General features: G+C 32.1%; 2 protein-coding genes across 3 annotated transcripts in view; one reads left to right on the top strand and one right to left on the bottom strand.

The window, feature by feature from the left end:
* The window catches only part of Flo2 (flotillin-2), a 547503-nt gene extending 524823 nt beyond the window's left edge, over positions 1 to 22680 (bottom strand). The window contains exon 1 of the mRNA XM_088267202.1: positions 22479 to 22680. Within this exon, the coding sequence (XP_088123328.1) occupies positions 22479 to 22527 (49 nt within the window). The 5' untranslated portion in view covers positions 22528 to 22680. The remainder of the gene's footprint in view (positions 1 to 22478) is intronic.
* LOC148305101 (glucose dehydrogenase [FAD, quinone]-like) lies at positions 1680 to 9974 on the top strand. Of its 2 annotated transcripts, XM_088267187.1 has the most exons (6): positions 1680 to 1817; positions 2362 to 2667; positions 5393 to 5611; positions 6817 to 6949; positions 8278 to 8397; positions 8468 to 9974. In XM_088267187.1, the coding sequence occupies exons 2-6, from the start codon at positions 2433 to 2435 to the stop codon at positions 9693 to 9695; spliced, it is 1935 nt and encodes a 644-aa protein (XP_088123313.1). In that variant the 5' UTR covers positions 1680 to 1817; positions 2362 to 2432; the 3' UTR covers positions 9696 to 9974. The 2 variants fall into 2 exon arrangements, with proteins under 2 accessions (XP_088123313.1, XP_088123314.1); XM_088267188.1 differs by lacking the exon at positions 1680 to 1817 and having other exon boundaries at positions 2313 to 2667.
* Positions 22681 to 22983: the final 303 nt, after the last annotated feature.

The raw sequence follows: 22983 nt of genomic DNA, 5'->3' as shown, positions 1-22983 counted from the left end.
ACTCTTCAGAGAAAGTCAGACATCAATTATTGTAGTCCTGGAAAGGCTAGTATGGTGGCAATTATATTCTGAAATTTCCTCGTATAACATTTGTGTACGTAGTTCGTTCTGAAGAAACGTGTTCAGCTCATCGTCAATAGATGTCGTTATTGTATAAAATAATGATTTTTGGGAAATTTCTTGAAATTATATTTCAAAAGTCGAAATGCGATCCCTCAGACGAATGTGTGGCAAAACGATGTTTGATAGATGTTCGAATGATGAAATAAGGAAAGAATGTAAGGCTGAGATAAGCATTATCGATAAAATTAAGAAAGGTGTGTTGAGATGGTTTGGACATGTGGAGCGTATGAGTGAAGAAAGAACGGTTAAACAAATTTATGAGGCGAATGTAGTTGGAAAAAGAAGCAGAGGACGACCGAGGAAAACTTGGCACAATCAGGTATGTCAAATACTTGAAAGCGGCCGGGTCAGGAGTCGTAATAATCGTCGGGTATGTATGAGGAGATGCATGAATGTAGAAGAGGCAAATAATGTTTGCAAGGACAGAGTGGTGTGGCGTTCGATTCTCTCTGCCTACCCCTGCGGGGAAGCGACGTGATGGTTAGTTAGTTAGTTAGTTTATATTTTTTTTATTAAAATAGCGTTTTTTTTTTAAATTATTTAGTACATTAAATAAAATTGTAGATGTCTAATTTATTAATATTGTCCTATTCATTTTTTGTTTTGTAAAAATGATAGAATTAACAAATTTCATAAATAAAGCTATTTTCATATTATTTTTTGTATTACATATTACATATTACATTTTAATATACATAAGTATGTCTAAACAGATCTGAAGTAATTATTAGTACAATCAAGTTACACGCGAGCAATACTAATAAATGAAAATAACGTGAGGTTTCTCACACTGTACTTAAATTTTTATATCATACGATTTTTTTAAATATTTGTATCGCCATGTATTTCAGTAAAGTAAAACCACGATATAATATACTCTTACCTACTGAATGGGGGAAGGAGGAGTCCGTTTAAGCCGAAAGTCCGTAATATAAAAATAGATTTATTTTCATATTATTTTTTGACATCTCATCAAAGATGAAGAAGAAAATGGAAGTCTGGGCATTTACGGGGCTGACGACCGTCATAGGCTGGTTTAAGTGATCACTTTACACACGTGTAACATTCACCAATTCTACCCATTATTGACAACCACTGTACTCAAATTCTTGAAGACTTCCATATTCTTCTTCATCTTTGATGAGATGTCAAAAAATAATATGAAAATAACTCCTGTAATTGGAGATAATCCAGATTTTGTGAACAAGTATTTGGACACACTCAAAATGTTGTAAATAAAGGTATTTTATTAAATTGAATACTTCATCTTCATAGTATATGTTATAGAAGTTTAACTTCTGAAACATGTAGTCTTTAATAAAACTGAAGTGGTAAAAAACAAGTGTTTTCTTTAATCATTGTAACATGTCTTACCACAAAGTTAATGCCGAAACAATAAATAAATTATATATTCATTTAACTACGCGAGATAGTTATTTGGAATTTATGTAGAGAATTCGCTTACAGTACCTACCGAATAAAAATTTGTATGAACCATAAATAAATATAAGGAAAATAAATTCAATAAATGTTCGCATTAAATTAAGGAAGTACATACAAGCACAAGGTAAGGTTCTTAGGTAAGACCTATTACGTGACTTATAAATTATTATTTTTATATTAACGTATAACAGACGAATGTGTGGAAAAATCATTGTACGACAGAATTAAAAACGAAGATTTTAGAAAGGAATGCAAGGTCGAACTAGGGATAATTGAAAAGATGAAGAAGAGTTCTTTAAAGCGTTTTTTTTTTAATATCTATTAGTTGCCTTAGAGAATTCTCGTTACCTATTACGTACAAGTATTTATTTATTTCATATTTAGTTTATATGTCATAAAAATGATAATGGATGTGTATTGTTTATAATAAATTGATTTAGTTATATATATATATATATATATATATATATATTATTTGTTTATACATTTTTTTTACTTCTTCTGTATTAGGAACGTTTACCTTTTCCTACTGATTTATTTCAGCATTAAAAATTAACTGGCAATAAAATTAATTCATTGAAGATGAGTAGACTATCTGATTTTTCAACATGTCGCGCTTATGTTTTTATAAATTAAATTAAATTAAATTAAGCGATATGAGCACCTATAATGCGAGACAGCAAGAGCCAATTCGGACTGCGATTTCGATTATGTTTACGCAAAAGTCGCCACCTGGACATTTCGTTATTAGTCAAGGACATCAATACAAGTCATTGTGTCTTCATTTTGTTTTAGAATTTAAACTGACCGATGGTGAATGACAAGTTACAATTTTATAACATATCGTGAAAACGTTGTGGTGAACGATGTCCGAAATTAAGACAAGATCAGTGGTACTATTTGTGATACTTTTAATTGCTCGTATAACATCGCAGTCAACATCTGGACATGGAAGACAAAATGATGTCAAGAGGAATGGGAGAAATATACCAAAAAACCTGGTGTATGACTTCCTAAAGCAAAATCCACAAGTGTCTGATGTGTTATCAGTGTTCTTCAATGGATTATTGGACATCACCGAGGAACAGTATCCAACTCCAGGTAAAAGGCTTTTTGTTTTGAATATTGTAAGCATTCATAATATATTATTAGATTAAAACCAATATTTTTAGCTTTTCCACTTTATTTTTATTTGACCAGCGACCGGGTTTCGTCGTCACCGATATCATCAGACTGGTCAAATAAAAATAAAGTGGAAAAGCTAAAAATATTGGTTTTAATCTAATAATATATTAAAAATGCAATTCCATCACGAAGTGTCAGTGGATAATATAAATCTATTGAAAGCATTCACTTTGTGGATCATATTGATATATTATTTTGAGAAATAAAAAGACTTTGTTTTTTGATCCACTCACATTTTTACTAACCAACTAGTTTCGGCAGTTGTTGTCAGTAGTTGAGTTATAAATTAAACCCTGAAGAGGGCAACAGGTTGTTGCCGAAACTAGTTGGTTAATAAAAATGTGAGTGGATCAAAAAACATGGTCTTTTTATTTCTCAAAATAATATAAAAGGCTTTCTTATCTTCAATGACGTATTCTTTTATTTTCTTGTCTTTAGTAATGGGGACAGTTGAATGTCAGCGAGCATGAGTGAGGTCTACTGTAAAATACACCCACCCAATAAAGGAGTTCATTTAGTCCAGTGGTTTACGCCAGTTTACACACGTGTAATATTCACCATCTTACCCATGATTGACAACCACACTACTCAAAATTTTGGAACTCGTACTTATGTAAATATTATTTTTTGACTTCTCATCAAAGATGAAGAAGAATATGGAAATCTGGGCATTTCCGGGCCTGACAATCATCATAGGCTGGTTTGAGTGATAACTTTACACACGTGTAACATTCACCAATTCTACTCATTATTGACAACCACACTACTCAAATTCTTGGAAATTCTATATAAATATGAACCAATTTTGAAACATTGTTCTTGAATCACTAGAACTTCACTAGAGACATCTATTGGTGAGATGAAAAAAAGCTTTATATTTAGCAGAAACTCTTTTATTAGTATGTGAGGTCCGAATCCTGGATTATTATCAAATTATAATCATTCATCTTCGATGAGATGTCAAAAAATAATATGAAAATAACTCCTGTAATTGGAGATAATCCACATTTTGTGAACAAGTCTTTGGACACTCAAAATGTTGTCGTACATTCATCAAAAATCTGACGAAGCCTTATGTTTCATCGACGGGAGCCATCTATGGCTAGTTTGAGAAAGCTTTTATTTAGCAGAGACTCTTTGATTTAGATATAGTGTGGTTTACCTTGCATTATTAGATTCCATTTCTAGTAAAAAGCAGAGTCTGCGCATGGAAGGTCACAACACTCTTTCATTTTATTATATCGTCGTTCGGCATGCAACTCCGCGTATGTGACAAAAAACAAAATTTTAAGGAGAGCGATGAAGTTATTATTTACATTCATTCAAACCCTTATCCGCACCCCAATGGTGCATAGGGCACTGCATCATACAAACGCAGTGTTATCTTGATCGTTATCACATGAAAGAACAGTGGTCAGCCCTCCGCTTCAGGTACCAGTCCAGGGTAGTATGGAATAAATATTATTTTTTGACATCTCATCAAAGATGAAGAAGAATATGGAAGTCTGGGCATTTACGGGGCTGACGACCGTCATAGGCTGGTTTAAGTGATCACTTTACACACGTGTAACATTCACCAATTCTACCCATTATTGACAACCACACTACTCAAATTCTTGTAATTTGAGATAATCCAGATTTTGTGAACAAGTATTTGGACACACTCAAAATGTTGGAATAAATATTAGAGTGAAAAAAACACTTATATTTACTTGACCCCCCTGGGAATCGAACCCGGGACCCCCAGAACGGTAGCCGAGCGTGCTGACCATTACACTACGGAGGCGGAAAAAAATATTTACATACCGATCAAAAAAATCGTTTGCTCTTTCGGCTATTTTGGTGGACTTGATTTTTTTTTTCATCTGCAGATGTTGTTGGTTCTACATTTTGACGATCGTCATCGTTATTTCTAGTTGTCCAATATCGGAATGTACACTATGACACATTCGCGGCGTTGCAGTGCAGACGACATACGCGGTGTTACATCTTGCCCTTAAACATGACGATTCATACCAAATTCGGTTATTCTGAGTATACACAGTCGCGGAGAAAAGGATAACGAATCGAATGGCATTAAAAAGTCACTTTGGAAAAAAATGTCGAATTCTCGGTATTGCATGCCGAACGACGATATGGTACTTCACCATACCAACACATTTCATTAAAAGTTGTTATCCCACCGCATTCCCGGATCTGATACAGATCCTCTCTTGCGGCTTGATGACAGACCCTCTCTTGCGAAGCAATTTTTGTTTTGTTTTATGAACGAAGTTGCGAAAATTATAGAAAATATGAAACAACATTGTATCCCGATTTACTGTAAATTTACATTTAAAAGCTTTCTTTATCCCTGTCACTGCCAATCTAAATAAATACAAGTTTGTAAAACCACCACCAAATTTTTTAGAAATGCCCCAGCGTTACTTTCACGAGTGACGGTATTTTTTTTCTTGACACAAACCTAACAAACGATGGATACAAAAAAACAACCCTATCTCACAACCTAGGATAAAGTCCTAACCACGATGCAGAAAGACTACACGATGCAGCACCTTACACAAAGACAACACCCTTTTCAAACATAGTCCATCTAAAAAAGTTTGATTCATCTTATCTAGTTGCCGATGGTATCTTTTAGAACTGCTCGACGAATACGATTTTGTCATTGTCGGCGGTGGTCCAGCAGGATGCGTGCTCGCCAATCGGCTTACAGAGAACGAGAAGTGGACAGTACTGCTTCTGGAAGCGGGAGATACAGGGAACGCCCTGAGCGCCATACCCTTTATGGGGGCGATAATGGAAACCACGTCCTTGAGTTGGAAATATCACCTCGAGAAAGATGACAGAACTTGCTTGGGTAAGAACAAATTGATCAGCATATTGCGCGTGTGGACAAGATATAGGGGATGCAAACCATACGTTCTTTCAGTGTCCGCTGACAACAGACAAGGAGAACTTTCTAAATAGCTTAACACGGGCAGGAATCCAACTCCCCACTCAAGTATCCACCCTTCTTTCTGAACCTAATTCTATAAATGCGGGCATAATTTCTAAAATGATAAAGCCAAACGCATTTAAACTATAAATTTTGCATTAATTGTTATTATCACATTCTAGTATTTTTTGTTGGTAAATAAAAATAATACTTGACACTGGCAGAAACATCCTTTCACTGGGTGACTGCCAAATAAAAAATAAAAAAAGAACAAATTAAGCAATATTGAAGGTTGTGGATCCAAACACCGTGTCATTTTAAAGACAAACGGAATTCAATGAAAAATACTAAATAACTAACTAACTAACCATTACGCCGCTTCCTGCAGGGGTATACAGAGAGCATAGAATGCCACATCGATCTGTATTAGCACACAAATTCGACTCTTCCAAATTCGGGCCATAAAAGCAGAAAAGCAGTGCCTATCATAACTTACCCGCGTGACATATAAAAACGCAACCAGTACCTACTCTACCTTACCAAGACTACTTAGTAAGGTTAGTTAGGTACTAACCTAGCTAATCTTACTACCTACCTCTGCTGCCAACTCTAATTAATTATCTGTGCACGCCACTGTCCACATTCATACTCCTCATACATACACGCCGATTATTCTGACTCCTATAACCTGACCAATTTCAAATATACGAAAAACTTGATCATTCCAAGATTTCCTCGCTCTTCCTCTACTCTTATTACCAACCACATTCGCCTCGAAAATTTGTTTAACTATCCTTTCTTCTCTCATTCGATTCACATACCTAAGCCATCTCAACACGCCTTTCTTAATTTTATCGATAATGCTCATCTCAGCCTCGCATTATGGTATGCCAAATACTTGAAAGTGGTCAGGTTAGGAGTCGTAACAATCGGCGGGTATGTATGAGGAGATGCATGAACGTGGAAGAGGCGAAGAATGTTTGCAAAGACAGAGTGGTGTGGCGTTCTATTCTCTCTGCCTACCCCTGTGGGGAAGCGGCGTGATGGTTAGTTATTCAGTTAGTTTTAGCCTCGCATTCTTAAGGAATCTTGTTATATAATATTCTCTGATTCGTACAATTTTGCAGGTATGGAAAACAATACTTGCTATTATGGTGCTGGGAGAGGCTTGGGAGGTGGAACTTTAATTAATTTCATGATGTACTCTAGAGGAACGAGAAGAGACTACGACAGGCTGGCACTGGATGGAAATACTGGCTGGTGAGATATTTTTTACTGCAACCCTCTATAAGCAGCGATCAGCTCTAAATTTATAAGTAAAATATTATAATTTGATATCTCATCAAAGATGAAGAAGCATATGGAAGTCTGGGCATTTACGGGCTGACGACCGTCACAGGCTGGTTTGAGTGATCACTTTACACACGTGTAACAATCACCAATTCTACCCATTATTGACAACCACACTATTCAAATTCTTGGAAGTTCTATATATATATGAACCAATTTTGAAACATTATTCTTGAATCACTAGAACTTCACTATAGACATCTATTGGTGAGATGGAAATAAGCTTTTTATTGAGCAGAAACTCTTTTATTAGTATGTGAGGTCCGAATCCTGGATAATAATCACACATGAGAAACGCCAGAAAATATCATTTTTATTTTGATCATTTATGCTTATAATTTGACCAGATAATTTATTTACAACATTTTGAGTGTGTCCAAATACTTGTTCACAAAATCTGGATTATCTCCAATTACAGTTATTTTCACTTCCAATTACAGGAGTGTTTGAAAATAACTCTTATAATTGGAGATCTAGATTTTGTGAACAAGTATTTGGACACACTCAAAATGTTATTATAAGTAACATTTTGGCATGTCAACATAGATGAAGAAGAATATGGAAGTCTGGATATTAACAGGGCATACGGTTAAAGGCTAGTTAAGTCATGATGGTGAATGTTGCACGTGTGATAGGTCATAAGCCCTATAAATACCCAGACCTCCATATTTTCTTCATCTATGTTGAGATATATAGTGAAATAAGGAAGGAATGCAAAGCTAAGATAAGCATTATCGATAAAATTAAGAAAGGTGTGTTGAGATGGTTTGGACATGTAGAACGAATGAGTGAGGAAAGAACGATAAAACAAATTTATGAGGCGAATGTTATTGGAAAAAGGAGCAGAGAAAGACCGAGAAAAATATGGCACGATCAGGTATGCCAAATACTTGAAGGTGGTCAGGTTAGGAGTCGTAATAATCGGCGGGTATGTATGAGGAGATGCTTGAACGTGGAAGAGGCGAAGAATGTTTGCAAAAATAGAGTGGTGTGGCGTTCTATTTTCTCTGCCTACCCCTGCGGGGAAGTGGCGTGATGATTAGTTAGTTAGTTTTTGTTGAGATATCAAAATGTAAAAATAACTCCAGAGAAAATCCAGATTTATGAAGAATTATTTGGACACGTTGCATTTTTCAACCAAAACAGAAATAAAATATTCGACTCTAAAGAAGAGGTCAGCAAATAATATTTCAGCTACCGACAACAATAATTCGGCTAACGTAACGATTTTTTTAAAGGTCCTACGATGATGTATTGCCATACTTTATGAAATCTGAAGCAAATAGCATAGAAGAGCTCAAAGATTCTCCACTTCATGGAAAGGATGGTCCTTTAAGTGTCGAACATATCAAAGAAAGGTATTTTTTATTGTTCTAAAACGTAATATAAAAACACGAAAAGAAACATATGATTCTCTTTTACTTGTAGATCGAAATACGCGCACGCGTTCCTAAAAGGAGCAGCTGAATTGAAACAGAATGTAGATGATTATAACAATGGATATCCAGGATTTGGTTACGTTCAAGTCAACGTTCGCCGAGGACAGCGTCATAGTGCAGCCAAAGCTTTTCTCTATCCAGTGAGACATAGAAAAAACTTACACATATTACTACAAAGCAAAGGTACTAGGGTAAAGATTGACAACGTGACCAAGGAGGTTGAATATTTAGAGTACGTACGTAATAGGAAAGTACAAAACGTCAAAGCAAGAAAAGAGATCATTCTCTCTGCCGGGGCTCTAGCTTCTCCAAAACTCCTTATGCTATCTGGAATAGGTCCCAAGGAGGACCTACAGGAACTAAAAATCCCAGTAATCCACGATTCAAAGGTAGGACAAACTTTGTACAATCACGTCGCTTTTGGTGGACTCACATTCATAGTAGACGGACCTGACGTAAACACAAACGAAGAAATCAAAAATATAGTATCATCGTTCCTGCCGTGGATACACAACGGAAGCGGAATTTGGTCCACGATAAGCGAAATAGAGGCACTAGGCTTCATCAATACGAATAACTCTTTAAGTACGAAAAATTACAGTAATATCGAACTAATATTGGCTACCAATGTATTTACGAAAGAAACTGTAAAAAATTTGGTTCAAATCCGTCAAGGTGTTCATTTTGATCATTACGGACCGATCATTAATAAAAGAACGATTACAATTTTTGTCGTGCTTCTCGACCCACACTCGAGAGGACACATTGAATTAAGAGACAACAATCCTTTCCACTTCCCCAAGTTTGTTGGCAACATGTTACAAGACGAGAGAGATCTCGATAACTTGATAGCAGGAATAAGGTTTGTTTTGGAACTGGGTGAAACGGAGTCCTTCAAAATGGCAGGGATCAAGCTGTACAAAGAGCCTTTTCCACCCTGTAAGCGGTACGACTTCGACACAGACGATTACTGGAAGTGTTTTCTTAGACATCTTGCGTTCAACTTTAGACACGAGGCAGGAACATGCAAGATGGGACCAGACACGGATCCGGAAGCCGTGGTAGATCCGGAACTAAGAGTTAGGGGAATCAAAAGACTACGAGTGGTAGATGGAGGAATTTTGCCGCACACTGTCACAGGACACACTACAGCTCCTATCTACATGGTTGCAGAAAAGGCAGCGGATTTTATTAAAATGGCTTGGAAAGATGCCTGAAGACAATTTTTACCCTTTGGAGTTTTGAACTTATTTAGATTTATATAAAGATCAAACCATTTTTATACGCATGTATTGCCATCAAAATCAATTATTTCTTAAGCAATTGATACTCGAACATTTTATCTTTATTAAACATCTGTATATTTAAAAAATATATAAAACGTTTAAGTTAAAGAAAAAAGGATCATATTGAGTTTGTCAGGAATATCTCTTAAGTTCTGATAGCGTTGTTTGTCTGAACGACTATGATCAAATAAATATAATTTTTGGACAGTTTCTGCAGTACATTAATTTTTCTTCTGTTCCCTAGGAATATTTATAATATGACATTATAGGTTAACGAAAGAAGCTAAGAAATTAACATCATTATTTCATTGTAAAGATGTTAATTTAGCTTCTTTCGTGCTGATACAAGTATCAAAGACAGCATGAAAAATCAAAGATCTTCTCGAGAAAGAGGTCATAGGTCTGATCATGCCTATTTACGTCACTATTGTAGATAAAAGATAGTATGAAAAAAGCAAACATCTTCTCGAGAAAGAGGCCAGAGGTCTGATCATGCCTATTTACGTCATTCTTGTAGATAAAAGATAGCATAAAAAAATCAAAGATCTTCTCGAGAAAGAGGCCATAGGTCTGATCATGCCTATTTACGTCATTCTTGTAGATAAAAGATAGCATGAAAAAATCAAAGATCTTCTCGAGAAAGAGTCCATAGGTCTGATCATGCCTATTTACGTCATTATTGTAGATAAAGGATAGCATGAAAAAATCAAAGATCTCGAGAAAGAGGCCATGGATCTGATCATGCCTATTTACGTCATTATTGTAGATAAAATATAGCATGAAAAATTCAAATATGTTCTCGAGAAAGAGGTTTGATCATGCCTAATTACGTCTTTCTTGTTGATACGTATCAAGATAGCATGACAAAATCAAAGCATCTTCTCGAGAAAGAGGCCAGAGATCTGATCATGACTATTACATTACAGAAGAGAAATTCGTAAACCGATATGTACCTCACATTTTTCAGAGCATGAACGAGTAAACCAAAGGGCAATGGGAAATTATTGTACCCTGCTCCAATATCCCCTTTGGCGAGTGTCCAAGATTTGTTCAGTAAAGTCTGTCGAGGTCAAAGTGTGACTAGACTGTAATCAGAATAAATAGATTAGGCTAGACCAGTGGTTCTTAACCGGTGCTCAGCGGAGCACTGGTGCTCCGCGAGCTTTTTGCAAGTACTCCGAGAAATTATGAAAGAGAGAGAGAAAACCCTTATCTGCACCCCAATGGTGCATAGGGCACTGCGTCATATAAACTCAGTGTTATCTTGATCGTTTACACATGAAGGAAAGGTGATCAGCCCTCCGCTTCAGGTACCAGACCAGGGTAATATTGAATAAATATCAGCCTCAGTAGTGTAATTATGAAAACCAAAATTTAATGTTGACTCGTTTACTTTGCAATTCTAGTTGCAAATATAATGGCTAGATGGCAGCACCCTTGCAAAGCGAAGTTGTGTGCAATCACCTCACAACAGCATTCAGAGATATCTTTGAACAATTTAAACAATTGAAAATATCATGGGAGATATGTTTAGAAATTTGTACAGACGGTGCTCCATCAATGGTAAGTTCATTGAAAGGATTGTTGACCCTTGATTTGTGATCCTTGTCAATTTGGATGTAGAAATGAGAGAAGCTTTATCAAATATTAGACCTAATATCGCTGAAATTATATATATATATATATATATATATATATATATATATATATATATATATATATATATATATATATATATATATATATATATATATATATATATATATATATATATATATATATATATATATATATATATATATATATATATATATATATATATATATATATATATATATATATATATATATATATATATATATATATATATATATAATCTACAAATTAACTATAAAATTATGAAGCAACGAGACCGATAAAACGACGTCTCATTTGTATCGATCATCAGCATCTACGTCTTTATAGGCGCTCTTATGGTTGTATTTTACGAAAATGGCACTATCTCAAAATCGTAAATTATTATTAACGATGTACATATCGCTCACTCTTTTCAACAACGTCATATATCAAAAATAGTCAATTTTCAGTTGTGCATGTTTTCGGAATGCCCAGAAAATGTACTATATCCCAGCAAAAGTGGCATATTTTTAGCTTAATATTTACCCGCTACAGGGCAGAAAGTGTTGTTTTTGCATTTTGTAGAAAAGGTATTGTTTAATTATTTTTTTAAATCAACTAAATATTTTACAAATGGAGAAAAAACCTTCAGATTTTATCTAAAAAGATCTGTTACACAGTAAAAAAGTTCAATAAGCAGCTTGACATTTAATTTTAACACATTTCATAATATTTTTTAACTTTAAAAACGATCTCCTGAAAAATCAAGTTTTTTGATTTATGACGTTGTTGAAAGGAGTGAGCGATATGTATTACGTATATTTTAAAATTAAAAACAGCTACGTATGTGTTGGTGAAATATATTAAAAATAACAATATTAAAAAAAAAACTTTTTCAACAGTTCTAGTGCTGAAGAGCGCGATCGCGTTGCCAGATAGTTCTATTAAAAATATAAGGCACTAAAATAACAAAAATTTATGTTAGAAAATACATTTTCGATAGAACTATCTATGAGCGCGACAGCGCTCTTTGGCACTAAAGCGGTTTAATATCTGTTTAACCCTAGATTACTAAACATTCGTAAAATTTACGACAGGCATCTAATTTGCGAGGAGCACCGAAGCAACACATGCAAATAATGTGGTGACAACTACAATGTATCTTTATTTTTTTTACCGATATTTTATGTTCATATTTTATATAAAGTTCTCAAAAAACATGTTGCACCTATCTCCTTAAATATTTTTAGCTAACATTTTTGGCGAAATATGAGTTTTTCTCATCGTCGTACTTTTTACGATACTCCTGTACATTGAAACAAGTCTCGTGGTATAGGGTTAAATGATATTTCTGTTATTTTTATTAATTGATTCGGCAGTCAGTTTGTGGTAAAATCTATCCATTTTAAATTTAATTTTACTTAGTTAATACTACTATTTCTTAAAATCTATTGGTGACACGTGTTTCGATGCATTCCGCATCATTTTCAAACATCGTATACGGTGTTTGAAATGATGAGGAATGCAACGAAACATGTGCCACAATAGATTTAAGAAATAGTGGTAATTACTAAGTGTAACTTGAATTAAAAATGGATATTTCTGTTATTTACAGCTTACGTGGTCTATATCACAACTAATGCATTTCGCTTCGTTATCCGAGAATCGTCGTACATTTTACGATAGTCCCGTATAAAGGTGCTTAGAAACAAGTCAAGTAATCTTGGGTTAAATAATATTTTTGTATAGAAAATAGTCAAACGGACAAACACACTAAATATGATGTGTATATTATTTTGGCATGAACCACAGTGTGTGAAAAGAATCTACGATCGAAATGGATTCTACAATAATAATTATAAAATAGTGATTTTCCGTCAAAAGAGTTTTTCGGTATGCGGAAATTGGACAAAGTAAACTGAGGACGTTTAAAAATAAACTCAATTTACAAGCCTAAAACATACGTAATTTGACAGCTGGAATTAGGTCTCATTTAGTTTCAGTGACGCACGCCATTAGGGAAATTACTCACACGTGTGTCGTTATATGCCGATAACGTGTGATGATGTGTGCTCGCTTTTTATTTAATTAAATTCATAACTGAATGGTACACAGTGAAGAGGAGCTCATATGACGCTTGGTGGCACATTTTATAAACTTTATAAAATAAAACTGAAACCTTGTTTTTAATGTAATGTATTTTTGGTACTTTTTTTCAACCGGTTTTGACAAGCATGCCATCTTCAGGGATAGATATGGAGCATAAATCTATCTCTTAAGATGATAAGGTGCTTGTAGACAAGTTTGAGTTTTTTATAAAGAGAACACACATTTTTTTTCTCTACCACGTGTTTATTAAGTTTGTATTTTTGGTGTAATGTTCAATCGATTATAGATTATACAATAAATATATTTTTTAAACATAATATTTTCACAAAATAGCGGACCAGTTTTACAAAATAAAGTTTTAATATTTCTGATACATATTTTATGGAGAGTTAAAATTTTATAAGATGGATATTCTCATTATAGCGGCGAAAGACAGACTAAATATAAAAAAAATGGATAAGACCAATTTTGAGTTTATTAACGTACATACTAGTTTTAAGAACTACAGATGTTCTCATACAACATTTGAAAATGCACATCAACTATTCAATTCTCATCTGTTGATGAGTACATCTATAATTCTCGAAACTGGTGTGTACGTCAATAAACTCAAAAGTGGTGTTAAACAATCTTCACACAATTCTTGAAACTGGCCGTGTTTACATCAATAAATATTTTATTATTACATTGTTTAATAATAAAATATTATCAATAAATATAATTATTATTCCACACAGTTAATGTCAAATCAATAAATAAAGAAAAAAATATTCTTAACAAATTAACGATCATTGGTAGTTTATCTACTCAACGCCATGTGAACTAGACACGGGCGATTGGTTTTATTATCATATAGTAGACTTACTTTCAAGTGCATTATTTGATAAGTAATACTATTACTACAAGTATCCTTATCTAATACAAATAAGGAGACTATTTTGAAGTGTAGCACTTGCAACCCTATTAAATGGCACCAGACTTTACGCCTAGTCGATTTAATTACGTTTCGGACGGGTCATAGTTCGAGAAATTAAAAATACATGACATGTGAAATATATATACATATCCACACATATATATATATATATATATATATATATATATATATATATATATATATATATATATATATATATATATATATATATATATATATATATATATATATATATATATATATATATATATATATATATATATATATATATATATATATATATATATATATGTATATACATATATATACTTGAAAGCGGCAGGCCAGGAGTCGAAATAATCGGAGTGTATGTATGAATAAGATGTATCAATATAGGAGAGGCGAAGAATGTTTGCAAAGACAGAGTGGTATGGCATTCTATTCTCTATGCCTACCCCTGCGGCGAATGGCTATTAAAATAATAACTATATATCAGTTATGTAATAATTATTACGATACACTCAATTCAAATTAATTTTTCAGAAAAATATATATATGAAATAATGGTTTTCAACCCCTGCCTTATTGAGTATGTAACATAGAATTTTGTCTAGCCTCTCACCACTCTGATAATGTCAGTAACAACGAAACCCGGTCACTAGTCAAATAAAACATATGTACTTATTTATTTTTTTACAAAAATGTTAATAAAATTAGTATATAACCACTCACCGAGATTTTTACGTCTACCGGTTTCGAGACGTACCCGTCTCTTTGTCAGGACAATCACTAACACAGCATGCAAACAATACTACCCTTCACCACCATAGCACCATTTACACACTCAAAACTACACAAATTGTCTAACACATGCGATTTTTGGTCGACCCGAAGACCAACATGCACTATAGTTTTCAATACAGACATGCGTTACGAGCCGAGGTTAAACGTATATTTTTACGAGGTTAAACGAACCTCGGCTCGTAACGCATGTCTGTATTGAAAACTATAGTGCATGTTGGTCTTCGGGTCGACCAAAAATCGCATGTGTTAGACAATTTGTGTAGTTTTGAGTGTGTAAATGGTGCTATGGTGGTGAAGGGTAGTATTGTTTGCATGCTGTGTTAGTGATTGTCCTGACGAAGAGACGGGTACGTCTCGAAACCGGTAGACGTAAAAATCTCGGTGAGTGGTTATATACTAATTTTATTAACATTTTTGTAAAAAAATAAATAAGTAAAAATGACTAACCACAAAGTAAATGCTTTAAATATTAATAATATTGAGAATAAAACATATGTGGAAAAAACTAAATAGTACACTCTACTCATCATCCATTGTTTACTGTGTGTAATACCACTTTTTTAAACACTTATTGTGACTACCGGTTTCGGAAAATTATTCCATCATCAGATCATTAAAATAAAATTATTACGGTCTGACATTTGTATAAGAATAAAAATTTTGAAAGAGTGAAAGACGACAAATGAATCACAATGGGAATATTTTCAAAAGTGGACTCGAAGTTAAATTTAGTTGGTTACAACATTTTGAGTGTGTCCAAATACTTGTTCACTTGTTTCTCATGTGTGTGATTATAATCCAGGATTCGGACATCACATACTAATATAAGAGTTTCTGCTTAATAAAAAGCTTCTTTAAATCTCACCAATAGTTGTCTCTAGTGAAGTTCTAGTGATTCAAGAACAAGGTTTCTAAATTGGTTCATGTATAAAGAACTTCCAAGAATTTGAGTAGTGTGGTTGTCAATAATGGGTACAATTGGTGAATGTTACACGTGTGTAAAGTGATCACTTAAACCAGCCGATGACGGTCGTCAGCCCCGTAAATGCCTAGACATCCATATTCTTCTTCATCTTTGATGAGATGTCAAAAAATAATTTAGTTGGTTATTTATTATTATTGATTGCTTTATTTATTTCAAATTTTTCTAGATTATCTAAACAAAACCTAAACCAGTAGTCACGAATAAGTGTTTAAAAAAGTGGTATTATACAAAGTAAACAATGGATGATGAGGAGAGTGTTTTATTACCATACCTCAAAGTTATCGATGCTTTTAATATACAAAAAATAAACTATAAGTATACTAGCTGTCATTTTATTATACAAAGTTTATCAACATATTTATCGAAGGAAAAATGTAATTTGCGTATAATCGATCAGTGATAGCGACAATCCAATGGAGTGAATTATTTACTGATAACGAGATTGTATTATTCGATAGGCAAACATTGACGTATTGTGTAAATGTGTCACATTATTTGGGAGTTTTCTCGAGATTAATGAAAAACAGGCGACAGCGCGGCCATCTTGAAACTATATTTCATATGGAGTACATATTTATTTTCACTGGCAGGGGATTTCTGATTTAACACACCCTTCATAAGAGTTTTTTTTATGGTTATGTTTGCTTTTCACATATCGCCCACTCCTTTCAAGAACGTCATAAATCAAAAATCGTCAATTTTCAGTTGTGCGTGTTTTCGGAATGCCCAGAAAATGTACTATATCCCAGCAAAAGAGGCATATTTTTAACTTAATATTTACACGCTACAGGGCAAAAAGTATTGTTTTTGCATTTTGTAGAAAAGGTATTTTTTAATTATTTTTGAAATAAACTAAATATTTTTCAAATGGAGAAAAAATCTTCATGTTTTACCTAAAAAGATCTGTTGCACAGTAAAAAGTTCAATAAGTGGCTTAATATTTATTTTTAATACATTGCATTATATTTTAAATCTTTAAAAACGTTCTCCCGAGAAATCAAGTTTTTTGATTTATGACGTTCTTGAAAGGAGTGAGCGATATGTTTTATCTGTTTTTAATAATTAAGTACAATTAAGTAGATTCTAAAAAAAATATATATATATATATATATATATATATATATATATATATATATATATATATATATATATATATATATATATATATATATATATATATATATATATATATATATATATATATATATATATATATATATATATATATATATATATATATATATATATATATATTTATATATATATATATATATACATATATTTATATATATATATATATATATATATATATATATATATATACATATATATATATATATATATATATATATATATATATATATATATATATATATATATATATATATATATATATATATATATATATATATATATATATATATATATATATATATATATATATATATATATATATATATATATATATATATATATATATATATATATATATATATATATATATATATATATATATATATATATATATATATATATATATATATATATATATATATATATATATATATATATATATATATATATATATATATATATATATATATATATATATATATATATATATATATATATATATATATATATATATATATATATATATATATATATATATATATATATATATATATATATATATATATATATATATATATATATATATATATATATATATATATATATATATATATATATATATATATATATATATATATATATATATATATATATATATATATATATATATATATATATATATATATATATATATATATATATATATATATATATATATATATATATATATATAAATCCAGGGCTTTTTTCCATGTAACGCGGTGGAACGGTTCCGGCACCTTTATTCACGGATATTTTTTTTTTTTTAATTTTAAAATCAATGAGACGAAATATTGTTTTCACTTACGTAATCAAAATCAATATTTATATAATAAAAATAATAATAAAACCCTTATCCGCACCGGTGCATAGGGCACTGCGTCATATAAACGCAGTGTTATCTTGATCGTTTACACATGAAGGAAAGGTGATCAGCTCTCCGCTTCAGGTACCAGTCCAGGGTAATCTTGAATAAATATGACAGTGAAAAAATCACTTATATTTATTTTACCCCCCTTGGGAATCGAACCCGGGACCTCCAGAACGGTGGCCGAGCGTGCTGACCATTACACTACGGAGGCGGACTTCGCATATTTATATAATTCATCAAAATGATAAAATATGGTATCGTAATGAATATTTCAATTATATTTGCACAAATTTTTTTTTTTGTGAAAAGCTTGACATGAAGTCAGTCCGGGACCTTTTGTGTTTTTAAAAAGCATGAAAAATCTAACGTATTTCTTATATAGAAACGTTATATCAATTTATGTTTATAAATGATTTCCAAAATTGTTGGTTACAGTGTTATTTTACGAAAAATTAATGGAAAGTTATGTTTTTTTAATGTACATAGGTTAATATGTTTTTCCTTTTTACGATCGATATGACTTCAGGCACATCAACCAAAATCAACAGGTTGTTCAGAATGTCTATTTAAAAAAAAAAGGATTTCTCAAGAAAATGTGCATATTCATCGTAATCAGCGCGTTATCATAATCTTAAAAAAAAAACTTGATAAAAAGCAATTACATATTCACATGTTCAGAGTATTGATAACATTGAGAAATCAATGTTTAGATGGCGGTGTCATAAAATATTTAATGAAGTCAATCGGGTTGAAGAATTTCAATCGATTAATGTATGTACCTACTATAAACGTGAATAATGGATGCCACGCGATTTACATATATTATCGAGTATCGTTTCGCAACAAATAAAATTCCATGACTAAAATAGAAGGTTGCACGATGGCGTGGTAAAATGTGAAAGAATTAACTGTCAAAAATAATATGCAGGTAATACAAAATACATCGACTTTCAGTCATAAAACGCCTTGAATTAAACGTACGATTTTTGTTTATTTTGCTTTCATTGACTTTAAAAATAAATATATTAATTCAATATTAAATCTTCTTTATGTTATTATTATAGAATGATGAACACGACTTTGAGGTAGTGTTTTACAAAAATGGCACTAAAGAAATCATCTTAAATTATTATTATTATTAACGATGTACGGATTTCGGAAAAAAGAGCAGAGGAAGACCGAGAAAAACATGGCACGATCAGGCATGCCAAATACTTGAAAGTGGTCAGGTTAGGAGTCGTAACAATCGGCGGGTATGCATGAGGAGATGCATGAACGTGGAAGAGGCGAAGAATGTTTGCAAGGACAGAGTGGTGTGGCGCTCTATTCTCTCTGCCTACCCCTGCGGGGAAGCGGCGTGATGGTTAGTTAGTTAGTTAGTTAGGATTTCTTTATTATTGTAAAATTAAAAACAACTACTTATATGTGAGTGAAATATATGAATGATAAAATAAAATAAATATTTTAACCTTTTTAGTGCTAAAGAGCGCAATCGCGCTTCTAGATCTAGTTCTATCAAAAATGTGTGGCACTAAAAGAGCATAACTATTTATTGTTTCAGACATGATTAAATTATAAATAAAACACTTGTTTTATCCACCATTTGAGTATATTTATATTTAAACCCGTAGATGGAAGCCTATGTAGCTTCCGAAACTAGTCGTGGCAACATAATACTCAAATGGTTAAAAAAAACAGTGTTTAAATAAAAAATTAAAAGGTTAAATATGTTTTATTCTCCTAATCTTTATCCGCACAAAATGGTGAATAGGGCACGCCATCGTATTGACTCAGCGTTACATTGATAGTTACTTATATGAAGGCAAGTTGATTGCTCCTGCGCTTCAGGGACAAGTCCAGGGTAATATCAAATAAATATTAGAGTGTAAAATCAAAAATATTTATTTTCTCCACCTCCTGGGAATCGAACCCGGGACCTCCAGCACGGCAGCTAAATACGATCACCATCACACCACGGAGGCGGACAAACATTTTTAAAGGGTATTTTTAAAGATATTGTATTGGACGCAATATTAGATAATTTTAAGATAATCTAAAATGAAAAATGCTGAATCCGTAAAATCCCCTTAAATGGGCAGTTTAGCCAGACTATTTTAAGGAATTTACCATAACAGACTAGAAGTGGTTAGTCACTCTATGGTTACCCTGTCAAATATCTTAACGGCCGAAATTCTGGAGCTAACGTTTGTTAAAATAGAAATAGATTGTTTATGTATACGCGGAAAGCCGGTTAAAGCAGCTATCTATATATCCACACATTGGTATTTGACTCGATTTTAAACCGCAAATAAAATGAAATAATCTAATTGACTGTTATGATCATTTTACCATGTAATAATAATGTATACTTATATATTTTTTAAATGGTCTTTAATTTTCAGACAGGGATTTTTATTTCAATAACAGTTTTTCGCTGTTTTTTAAGGCTCTACATGATGACAAAACATCCGACGTTGAAAACATACAGTGCCTAACACTTATAGGCACCTAATGGTGCATAGGGCATTGCATCGGACCAACGCAATTTCACTTCATTGTTAATCATGAATAGACAAGACTGGGAATAATTTTAAATAATAAATCAGGCGATCGCCATGGATCTTCGCCATGCATCTAGAGGAAAACCAAAAATTCATGGATGCTACAGAAAGATAACATGATTCGAAGGCATGGCATAGGTGACGTTGTATTTGATAGAAGGACCAACAACCTGAGGACGAGGAGAGCTGACCCCAACAGTCTATAAAGACGATAAGTTGGGATGGAGCAAGGAAGAAGAAGAGTGATATAAATTTGATAAGATTCAGTTGCCGTTACTAAATGAATGAGAAATACATTACAAGCAGTTGTTTAATAAATTTGAATAAAAAATTTAAAAAACATTTTTTTGTTGTTGTTTGTAACGAATAAATTTAAGTAAAAACCATTTTAAAAGGCAGAAAAAATTACAAAACGGATTTAAATATTACCTGCAATAAAAACAAAATAAAATAAAATCAAATTAAATTGTAAATGAGAACTCTTGTTTCCACTTGAGTTATATTTATTTTAACGACTAGTTTTGGAAGCTACAGATGCTTCCATATTCGGGTCTGAATATAAACTAAAGCATAAATTATTATCTGTACTGTAAGTGAGGAGGGGAGGGGTAAGTTAGGGGAGGGTAAGTTAGTTAGATAATCATTTATGCTTTAGTTTATATTCAGACCCGAAGATGGAAGCATCTCTAGCTTCCGAAACTAGTCGTTAAAATAAATACAGCACAAGTGGTGAAAAACAAGTGTTCTCCTTTACAATTTCATCATGTCTTACCACAAAGTGAATGCCGAAACATTAAAAAAAATATAATTAAAATATAACTTTGTTTTAAAATCACTTTAAATATTTAATTATAACTTAATTATAATGTCTACCGGTTTTCTTTATCAAGACTGATTAATTATAATATGGAAAATCACAAAATTAGTGCTTCAAATATAAATTTAAAAAAAATTAATCGGTTGTAATTTCTGAACCACACTGTATATTTTGACAGTTCGCCCGGCTTCCACTTGAACAGCAAGTTCAAACAAACAATATTATAAATAGATTTTTATTTCATTACTATAGCCGACTATAGCGTAATATGTACACTAGTCAGCAAAAAATCCTTGACTTGATGCTGCGATAAGAGAATATATAACTATCCACTCCTATTATGATTCAATGCGTTACTTAGTAATCACATAGCATAATATTCGTATGTGATATACATTGAGAATTTTCTTTATTAAAATGCATTTTACCTAAACGATTATTGTTACAATGCCCGGAAATTTGTAAAAAAATCGTAAGAAAACTAAGCACAAGTACTATTATTTCACAATATTTTCGATTGAAAAATCGTAACAAAAATAATGCTTTATTATATATTAAACTGGCAGACGTACAGACAGTAAAATACTACATATTTGATAAATACAATACAAAATTAACAGTATTGTAGTATTAACATTTAGAATTGGACGCTCCTTAAAAAAATAAAACCAATATGCATAAATTAGGATCATGTTATGTTTTTATCAGCGAGTAGTAAAGCAAAATAATATTAATAAAAACACGCATTTTCTCGTGGAGTTCAATGCGATAAATATATGGTATAATTTCTTTATTTTAATTACATTTTTCTGTCAATATTTGCAGAAAATACGCGAACGATATATTAAAATTCAGTGTTACCTGACACAATCAACGCCTCATTTGGTCCGACAGTATGTATGTTGCCCATTGCTGAAATCACACACTAATATCACTTCACTGAATTGCACTAAAACACTAAATCACACTAATTTTCGAACTAAGAACACATAAACAATATTTAAATCAACGGGACAAACTGACAGTTCTCACAATGTTTAGAATCCGGCCATACTGAAATATAGGATATACATAATATAGGTCGCAAGCTAAGATTTAACATTCGCATAAATCATAATTGAAGTTCTCCATGGGATTAGAATTAAGAGAAAGATGGCGCGCTACAAAATATATTCCATCACCTTTGAGTGTTTTGGATCTGTATTCTTTTTGTCTCATTTTGTTGTGTAGAGTATTCGCTAGAGAAACAAAGATAGAAATATGTATTGTAACTAGGGGAAATCATTATGCTAAGCTTGGGGTGCCTGTTATGAAAAATGCTTCTAAATTTCGCAGCGCGCGCAATCACTACCGGCATCCGATCAGC

Source organism: Brachycentrus maculatus, unplaced genomic scaffold, assembly GCF_059751285.1.
Source record: "Brachycentrus maculatus isolate JH-2025_06_01 unplaced genomic scaffold, ASM5975128v1 h1tg000285l, whole genome shotgun sequence".
In the NCBI taxonomy this organism is placed as follows: Eukaryota; Metazoa; Arthropoda; class Insecta; order Trichoptera; family Brachycentridae; genus Brachycentrus; species Brachycentrus maculatus.
Note: the sequence above shows the minus strand (reverse complement) of the source record. Positions and strands in the feature narration are given on the sequence as shown.

Bases quoted from the DNA above. Each gene is read 5' to 3' on its own strand.
- LOC148305101 (XM_088267187.1), top strand. From the start codon at position 2,433: ATGTCCGAAATTAAGACAAGATCAGTGGTACTATTTGTGATACTTTTA. The intron at 5,612-6,816 runs GTAAGAACAAAT...ACAATTTTGCAG, and splicing joins AGATGACAGAACTTGCTTGG to GTATGGAAAACAATACTTGC. The intron at 8,398-8,467 runs GTATTTTTTATT...TTTTACTTGTAG, and splicing joins GTCGAACATATCAAAGAAAG to ATCGAAATACGCGCACGCGT.